This window comes from Scleropages formosus, chromosome 25 (genome assembly GCF_900964775.1).
Source record: "Scleropages formosus chromosome 25, fSclFor1.1, whole genome shotgun sequence".
Lineage (NCBI taxonomy): Eukaryota > Metazoa > Chordata > Actinopteri > Osteoglossiformes > Osteoglossidae > Scleropages > Scleropages formosus.
In genome coordinates, this window is record NC_041830.1 from 16,953,923 (window position 1) to 16,963,687 (window position 9,765).

Below are 9,765 nucleotides of genomic sequence, written 5' to 3' on the forward strand. Positions count from 1 at the left end.
CCCCGGACTGTCCCCCGCAGCAGCTTCTGTTCCATTAGAGAAAGTGCGAAAAAGCAGACGCTACGACCCGGCGACAGTTGCCAAGGTAAAACCAAGGTCACATTTTCTTTATTGACACGGCTGGACAGACAGAGTGCACACGGGGGACTTAGTGGGGACATCGCCACGGTGACGCGTCTCTCCGTACAAAGTTGCTCTAAAATACTCGAGGTTGAAATTCAAGCTTCAGCGTGTTGAGGACTGTTTAAAATAAAAAGACCAATGTGCTCAGTGCCCCAGCCCAACCCTGCAGCTCACATCACTCCCATGCCAACTTATAAGTTCACCATAAATCCCATATTTAAATAACTGCTGTTGTAAATAATTACATTCTAGAACGTTCCCTCCCACACTCCTCGAGAGATACTTAAAACTGCAATGAAGTACAGTGTCAACACTAACTGGCACACATACATAGTAGAGTGCTGCGTCCCTAACCCCACCTACACACACACACACACACAAAAATCCCAGAGGCGGCCGCCGCCTTATCTGCTGCGCCGCAGTGACTCGGAAGCCCGTGAGAATGTTCCGGAAGAAGCAGCCCCGGGTTCCACCTGACCGGAACCACACTGCTTGTCTGTTAGATATCAGTGGGGGTACAGCGACACTGGACAGTCCCACTACAGACACAGATGTGTTAGGTTCAAACGCAAAGCTTAACCGTTGGGGCAACGCAGAACCCAGACCGACAGCGGGGGGGTCGGGGGTCTTGCAAAACCGTGTGAGTGCGGGTTGCTAAAAGGTAGTTAATGCCTTTGGGACAGGAATCCCCGCCGAGGACCAGAACACCGAAAGGCACAGGAAGTGTGCGTGCGGACGGGGGGGAGGGAGAAGGGGCGCCAACGGTCTGCTCTGGCTCTTTGGGTGAAGTTGCACAACGGGTGGACACGGCTCGGTCTCTCCAGGGGGGTGCTGCCCTACCCCCAACCGTTCTTCTCCCCCCCCCCCAGCAGGACGGAGCGCTGCAGGAAGTGCGGGCGGGGCCCGGGGCCTAAGAGAGACTGGCGCTCGAGCTGCTGGTGGCGCTGTTCCTCTTCTGGCCGCTCTGCACCATGCTGGGCACCTGCAGGCCCGTCTGCACCGAGAAACTGCCGTTCCACACCTGCAGGGGGCGACGGAACACTGAACAAGGTGGCCGGAGGCAGGGAGTCGCCGCGGAGGGTTCTGCTCACCATGAAAGCGGGAACGAGCGGCTGCTGGAACTTGGTTCTGAAGGTGTGGATCAGCTGCTTGGTTCTGGCGTTGTAGAAGGACAGGACTCCTGCGGGACACAGCAGGTTCGCCACAGAGAAATGAGGGAATCCGTCAGTTCACATACCGTTCATATCAACTATGAATCCTACAGTCGTGTAGCTCGCATGTGCGGTGTCTGCATGAGCATCACGTCTTTAACATCAGTTCTGACTTTCATATTTGTCACGCGCTTCTCCATAGCGAAGTACACAGAAGTGCAAGAGCAACAGACGATGGGCTCTAAGCACACATGCAGGACCATGGACACAGCTTGTGTGTGAGACACCAGCGTGTTGCTGGTTCACATCCCTGCAGTAGCTCCTTTAGAAGTCATATTCAGATAGCAAATACATAGATCATCATAGCAGATGCTGCTGGAATCGCTGAGGAGCCATCCGGAGATAGACAACTAGCTCTCAAAGCAATAGGTTCGAGACCCTTCTTCGATGCGTGGTTCAGCAGCTCTGAGGGAGACGGGGACTTTACCACTGTGGGAACAAAACCAAGTGATGCAACTGCCAGCTTAGTGACAACTTTGGCATAACGCCATTGGTCACACGCGCACGGAGGAATCCAGGAGGCGGTCCTACCGTCATCGTAGCCGCAGTAGATGCCAATGCGGTCTGGAACGGGGCAGTCCAGGGTGCGAGCCTTGTTGTTATGTTTGGCGCTGAAGCTCTGCTGCAGCCAGTTGTTAAGGTGGAGACACCAGGAGGCGCCGGTCTTGCCCAGCTGGTCAAAGCGGCCCAGGGTGCGAAGGGCCACGCCCACAGCCAGTGCCTTGCTCTCCTTATCGAACCACACCTCCCAGTAGTGCTGACCGGCATCGATCGCTGTGTCTCCTGCAGGCAGCGCAGCCAGCGAGAAGCGAGTGACACTCAGGAAGCCCCCTGCTGCCGTACTGTCAGCAACACCGTTAGGCGTGTCTCTCCACACTGTAAACCAGCACACTAACAGAGGGTGCTACTTCTATACCCACCCAGCACGGTGTAGGACTCGGCCGTGAACCTGTCCCGACCTGCCCGCGGCGCCGGAGTTTTCTTCGGCGACACCATGGCGGCCCTGGGTGCGAGAACAAGGCTGTAAAGCGTGACGCTCGGCCGGCCCGAACGGAACTCGGGTGGGGTCGCGCCCTTTCGCACCTTGCCGGCGAGTGCATGGGCGAGCCGGTGCGGCCCTTGTCCTTGCGCATGTCCTGGACCTTCCCCCCACTGCTGTCCCACTCCACGCTGTGATCGTCCACACGCAGGTTGACGTGGGCCGAAGCGGCGTCCAGCTTGAACGTGAAGGCTGGGCAGAGGAGGGGAGAGCGAGGTTGAGAGGGGTGGGGCTGGAACACTTCCCAAAAGTCCACGCGCACCTGCATCGGACCGACCGTCGCTAATCTGGGCACAGCCGCCGCCTCGGCCCGTTGAGCCGGCGGTGCTGGAGCGCCCCCTAGAGGAGCGGACCGGGAACGCAGCCCCACTCACCGTGCGTTTCCAGGTTCACCGGCTCCGCGAACTCCCCGGCCACCGCCTTGTTGCAGGCCTTCACACGGAACGTGATGTAGCGCGTGTCGAAACGCAGCCCTGGAACCCATGCGCAGAAGTGCATGTGTCACGAGACGCTTCCTGCACCCCCACCCTCGACCATGTAGTCACGTGACTGCACGTGGGACGTTTCCACTGTCCGGCGCCTTACCTGTGAGGGTATGCTCAGTGTGTCGGATGTCCTCCACCACCATCCAGGGGTGGTCCTCGCGTGCGCGGGGGGGGCCCTCGTGGTTAGTGCGCCGGTACTCCAGCACATAATGCTCCACCTTGTCATCGGGTTCGGGCAGCTCCCACACGACCGTCACGCTGTTGTCGCACACTTTACACTCCGACAGCAGGATCTCCGGTGTGGCCGGCACTTGGAGGGGGTTGGAAGAAAGAACTTCAACACCGTGGGGAACCAGAACCCGGATAACGAGCGAGAGAGCAGAGCGGGACAGACGGTACCGGGTCGCACCTGGTAAAAACTTGAGTCCCTGCAGTATCTTCCGCTCCTGAGCGAAGTCGACCATCATGTGACTCATGTTGTCGCTGACCTTTGCCTTCAAGGACAGGCGGAAGGCAGGGGCCATGGTCACACTGCGTGGGTCCACACACACACACACACACACACACACACACACGCACGATAATGTTACAATAATGACACTGGCAGAACACACTACATGCGCTAACACTATGTAAACAAGACGCACTAAAAACACACCATCACACGCAGCTCTAGAGATGATGCTCGGCGACACACACATACACACACGCACGCACGCAGCACGAGCCCCAGACCCTTCCACACGGATGGAGCGAACGGGCTAAAGGCGGCGGCACTAAAAACTCAAACCAACTCAAAGGAGCAGACGATGCCAGTCGATGAGTCGCTAATGATGAGTCGCTAAACTCAGGATGTGCGATGAGCGGGAGATGAGTGTCCCTTTTGTTAGTCAGATGGACCGGAGGCGAAATACAGCTCTGCGCTGCCCCGCAACAGCGAGGAGGGCCAGCAATCCAGCGGTTCCCAATTATGTGTCACACCCAGGTGGCCACAGCACCTCGAACCCCGAACCCCAAACCCCCGGTGGGGGTTCAAGTGACAAGTGGTTCATCTCTCGCTGCCTGCAGCCACAGTCATCAACCCCCAGGCCTTCTGCACCAGCAGAATAACTACATTCTGCCCTTCCTGCTCACTTTTCCCGGTGGCTGGAGCACAGTGGCGGAGCCGCGCCGTGAGCTCTTTATCCTCCTCCAGTCATCTGACGCTATGAATGTGAGTGAGAACACTGGGCTTCGAGCTCATGCTACGGTTCTAGAGGAAGCGCAAGGCACTACTGTACCTATCCTTAATCTCTTTGGCCGCCTGGAAGCACAGAGGGGGGGGGAGAGGGAGGCGGGAGGCGAGAGAGAGGTGAGTTGAGCTGAGAAACAGTGACATTAACTCGTCTTCATGGACTCCTATAACCTTCTGAGAGCCAGCAAAGAAAACAAGACAAATGAGCTTCTAATTATTGTCCAAATTCCTGGATATATTTCTGGGATTTGTGAGAAACTGTCCAACCGCCACACGTCCTCTACAAGGTACATGTGAGAGACGCCCTTAAAAACGCGTCCTCTACAGTGGACAGAAATCAGTGGCTGGGACTCAGGAGGTTATCGCACAGCGGGCAAACATGGTAACAAACCGTCTGGCCGCATTTCCTTCACTCGACGCCAAAGCAGTTCTTAGGTGTGTCATTACTGATCGTTTTAGACTCTCACCTTTACACAACAAGCCACTTTTCTTTTTAACAACAAGGCTGCTCATCAGTTTCTAGCCAGTATGTAAATGAAGGTCCCGCGGTGCGTCGGGAGAGGCGGGCGTGGCGGGCGTGGCCTACCTGGTTGAAGCCGTCCGTCTCGGACGAGCACAGCGCCTTATTGGCCAGTTCCAGCAGCTCCTCGGAGCTCTCCAGCGCTTTGGTGCACGAGGTCAGCTGACTCTGAAAGGTACGGGGACACGCCTCTGAGTGAACCGTTTCTGTTCTTGCTCATGCAGACGATTTTATTCTCAGCCGTTTCAATAATTTCCCTTTGAAGCCGTGCAAAGTGGTGCAGCGGGCGCTGCAGGGAGCCATCTCGGGCGTCGAATCTCCAGCTCTGCTCCAGTACATTTGGGAACGGTACTTGGCTTTCGTTGTAAAGTCAGCATATTGTTCTGTATAAACAAGTAAATCAGCGTAAAGTTGAGTACTTACACCGTACTCAACTTACGGCGTGCGACTGAAAACCACCGGAATCGAGAGCCGCCCCCTCAGCCCTATTGTACTCATCGCGAGTTCCGACATTTGGTCGTAAGGTCGAACGCCGAACGCTTCGCCTGCGCCGCTGCCCCAGGGGCCCATATTTCTTCTTGCTGACCTGCAGCGGCTTCGACTTTTCGTTGATTCGCTACAGGTTACTTTATACTTGAAATATCTAGCAAGAGAAAATGTGTGTGTTCTGGTGGTACGAAGAATAAAAGGCAAAAAAAGATTTTAAAATCAAAGTGAAAAGTGCGGCGTACAAATACACTGTACTCTATTATTCTATATTACTTTTTGAATATGAAACTAGTGGAAAAAATATGAAATCTCTCATCCATGAATTTTAATTTATACTTCCTTATGATTCATCTAATACAGTATAAAGTGATTTACAACTTACATTATATTTATCAGACACTTTTCTCCAAAGCGACTTCCAATGAACTCCATGTAGTGTTATCAGCCCACACATCTTATTCACCGCGGTGACTTACACTGCTAGATACACTACTTACAATGGGTCACTCATCCATACATCAGTGGAACAAACACACTCTCTCTGTCACTCACACACTCTGGGGAAACCTGAACAGTGTGTCTTTGGAGTGTGGGAGGAAACCCACACAGACGCAGGGAGAACGTGCAAACTCCACACAGACCGAGCGGGGATCGAACCCACATCCTGTCGCACCACCCAACGCTACTCGCTGTGCCACCGTGTAGCCAACTTACGACAATGTAGTCGGAATCGAACCCAAATCGCGAGTCGAGTACCACGGTCTGACGCTTAAGGGTATGTTGGAGAAAAGGGGCGGTCCACTAAATAAAGGTCAATGATCATCTTCTCACGGGGCGATAACTTCCTCAAAGGTACGTCAAGGGGGCCTCGGACCCTCGAGCCGCGGTCACTGAACTGTGGCATGTGACACGTCTGTCTCACACAACCTGCCACCCGCAACACCTTCCCCGGAGCGCCGCGGTGGGCGGAGCCAGGGGACACGGCACGGTACACACCTGCAGCTCGTACGTACGACTCGCTCGCTCCCGCTTGATGCTGGTCACCATGTCTTCCTTGCGCTCGTCCAGCGCCGAATACAGCGAGCTGAACTCAGCCTCCAGGTCCTCCTGAACCCGGTTGGAGTTGGACTGTGGGGGAGAGGGAGGACAGCTTCGGTACGTGTGTTTGTTTTTGTGTGTGTGTGTGTGTGAGAGAGGAAGTATGTGTGCACATGGGCCCTCGAGCCGTTCACCCAGTAACGAGAGGCTCTTTCTCAGTGTGCCGTGTGCAGAGCACCGTGACGACCCTGAGGGCCACACGGCTGATGGGTGACTGCAGCGAGCAGGAGAGGAATGCGTGTGCGCGCACACACGCACACACACACACGCTCTCTCATCCAGGGGGGCAAGGGGGTGAGCTGTAAAAGCAGCCAAGGGTAACGATGACTAAGAACATGGGCAAAAGACACAGGAACAACTCATATGTACAGGACAGATGCCATCAGGATCCAAGCCTCTGTGCCCACTGTGGTAAAACTGCGGTAAGGAACCCGGGGACTGCTCGGCGCCTCCGTCGGTACCTCCAGGTTCTGCAGGCTCTGTTTCAGGCAGCAGATGAAGTTCTGGATCTCCTCGTTCTTCAGAGCCAGCGTGGTGGAGATCTTCCGCAGCGTCTCCTGCCAGCGGGACACGAGCAGCGGTTCAGCGGGGTGGTTCCCGACCCGGTCCCGACCCACAGAGGCCAACATACCACGGTAAACGGGTCAACGGGAGCCCGATGACCAGCGACAGCACACGGCCCGCTGCATGCTGGGATATGAGCCTGTCTCGGTAAGAGGTGCAGGGTAGGAAACGGAACACGACCTCATACTTAGGGGCACACATTACATAAGAGGGTCCCGTGCGCGAGCTCGTGCGTGACGGGGGGGCTGTACCCCTTCGGAGACTCAGTCAGAGCTCAGCTGTGTGTATGCGTGTGAGAGAGAGTCACTAGAGCGCGCTCCTGTTTCTCGCGCTTCCGGAGCCGACGCCCGTCTGTCTCGCGCCTGCACGTTCCAGCGTGTGGAGCAGCGCGTGCACGCAACGCCCTCCACCACAGAAGCCGTGGAGGTGCAGCCGGGACCCCGCGACTTGGGGCATTTGGGGGGGTCCCACGTCACGTCAGCGACCCCAGGCTGCAGCCGGACACACACAGTGACACACACACACACTCTGGGCCACCAATTCCGTCGACACACAGAACGAACCCACACACACAGAGCGAACAAGTGCCCAACCCGCACTGCTAACCGTAAACATTCACTGGCAGCGAAGTAAGGAGGACAGACAGACAAACAAACAAACAAACAAACAAACACCCTCCTCCGCTCCGTCCGGTCTCCGCGTGCGGTGCACCGTGCAGCCATCTCGCGCGGCAGAGAGAGAGAGCTTTAGTTTAACTTCACGGCCACTCGCTGTGGCGGATGTTTCGCCTCACCTTTTGATCATGCGCCGCCATGTCTCCGGCCGCTCTTCCCGGGACCGCGGTGTCCGTCACTGTACCGGGTTCCACTGCTCGCGCCTCCGCCGCCCTCGCTGGAACCCCGTACCCTCCGCTCCTGATGCTGACGCTCCCCCTGCCGCGCCGGAGGCCAGCGTACTCAGCGCGCACGCGCAGTGTGCCTTTGGCAGCAGAGCGAGGCATGCTGGGAAATGAAGTTTTCCCACTTTGTTTGTGCGTTAATTATATGGAGACTAAAAAGTCACATCGGGCGGCTTCTCAGGCAGTGGGCTGAGCTGGAAAAACGTTTGAAAAACCCATTTTGATTCAGTCAGACTTACAAAATATTGCTAAAGTACACATTTTTTATTGTATATGTATTTTGTGTGTATATTTATGAGCAAGTCTTAGGGTATAAAACTACCTCTTGCAATGGATAGAGGTGGCAGACTAATAATAATAATAAATAAGAACTATAGGCATTACAAGTGAACCAGTGCTCAAGCAAGCCTAAAATGTCAGATATTAATATTTGTAGAAAGCTCCTTTGAGTACTGTTGCAAATATTTTTAGTCCCCCAACAGCACGACAAGGTGTTACGCAACTTTTGGATTATTGTTGTTGTTATTAAATTGCTATCCATAACAATTTAGTCCTACTTTAAGTAGCATTCATTCGGGTTGAGCAAGGCACAGGATATGTGCATGAGTGGCCCTTTGAAAACCATCTAAAGGAAGCTGTGGCTGGGTTACGAGTCCACCGCCGGCCCACGGCCCATCTCCTCGGAGCGACAAAGACGAAGATGAAAGACGTGAAACGATGTGTTTTGTCACTCGCGTGCTGCGTATGACCAGCGTTGGCCGGAGACAGCCCTACGCGTCGCGCTCTATGTAGGCCATTGGGAGGCCCGATGGCACAGGGCACGCACGGCGTTCCGTGAAATGCAGAAGAAAAACCGCCGACTGCTCCGCCCCTCGAACCGTGGTTCGCGCAACACAACGGCCTTGTAAAGCGCACCCATATAAACCACACATGAGCTCAAGACCCTGCTGAAACTAGCGTCGGATGTGGCGCGTCATCGCTCTGCCCGTCAAGCTCCGTCCGACTTCAGCGCATCGCGTCTCAGTGTCCGCAAGCGCAGGAAGACACAAGATGAGGAGCTTCTGCGAGTGAAATCATTTCCATGACAGTGATAATGAACATGTGGTATAAAAGCACCATCACCCTGTTGACAGGTACGTCAGCTCACCTCCGACGCGACAAATGTGACAAAAGCCTTTTTTTGCCGCCTGTCCTGAGATTTTGCCTTAAGGAGCAAAGTTTTCTTAAATGTAGTTTAGTAGGTATTCGGTGGTTTCCATCACATTGTTAAAGAGTCACACTTCTGCCGAACGCTCCCCGTTCAGTGTGTCGATCATTTATCTGTTGTTTTCAAAGCTCTTCATCAATGTGTGTCTTAAGTAACAAAGTCCGGAAAAAAACTAAACTGAAAAAAAAACTTTTTCATCCTGTTAGTTCCTCCGTATCTTGTTACTACCACCTCGCGTGTCTTTTCCACCTCGGACATTTATTTATCTGACGCTTTTCAGCAAAACAACTTAACACCGTTAAGCTGCTTACAACTATTTACACAGCTGGGTAACTTTACTGGAGGACTTTAGGATACGTACGCTTCTGAGGGGCACTACAGCTAGAGGGGGGATTTGAACCTGCAACCTTGGGGTCCCAATGTAGCGGCACTAACCGCTACTCTACCGGCTGCCAGACTTGTCTGAATTTGCATCCCTGTTCCCCCCCATAAAACTGAAACATGCAATATTTTCAGTTTTGCTCAAGAGATAAATTCAAAAAAATACTTCTGCGATGAGGAAAACATGAAGGGCTCTCACTCCGTGTCCCTCTCGTGCCCCAGCAGTGCTGCTCTGTGTGGACGCCGTGCAGAACCACTGCAGGGTGGTTCAGCCTCCCCAGGCCCATGTCACCTCCGTCGGGTCATCGGTGACACTCGGCTGCAGGTTCCAGCTTCCTGCCAATATGACTCAGTTCCGAATCAAATGGCTCTACAGCTCCGATTCCCACGCCAAATGCGGCAGTGACCTCGAAGTGTTTCAATCCGGCATCGTCTATCCCGGGGACGAGAACAAAACGGAGGAGGACCCGGAAGGGCGGGTTCGAATGGTCATGGGAAACAGCTTGTGCAAACTGA

At 54.4% G+C, this 9,765-nt stretch overlaps 1 protein-coding gene across 1 annotated transcript; it reads right to left on the bottom strand.

Annotated features, from left to right (window-relative positions):
• Nucleotides 1-81: 81 nt before the first annotated feature.
• On the bottom strand, nt 82-9,479 carry LOC108921671 (fibronectin type III and SPRY domain-containing protein 1-like). Its single transcript, XM_029249172.1, has 14 exons — nt 9,449-9,479; nt 7,557-7,855; nt 6,661-6,756; nt 6,098-6,229; nt 4,679-4,780; nt 4,139-4,161; nt 3,268-3,389; nt 2,959-3,168; nt 2,748-2,846; nt 2,418-2,565; nt 2,255-2,337; nt 1,866-2,117; nt 1,215-1,303; nt 82-1,144 (listed from the first exon to the last, which is right to left on the bottom strand). The coding sequence occupies exons 2-14, from the start codon at nt 7,761-7,763 to the stop codon at nt 1,034-1,036; spliced, it is 1,674 nt and encodes a 557-aa protein (XP_029105005.1). The 5' UTR covers nt 7,764-7,855; nt 9,449-9,479; the 3' UTR covers nt 82-1,033.
• Between the last annotated feature and the right edge of the window lie 286 nt (nt 9,480-9,765).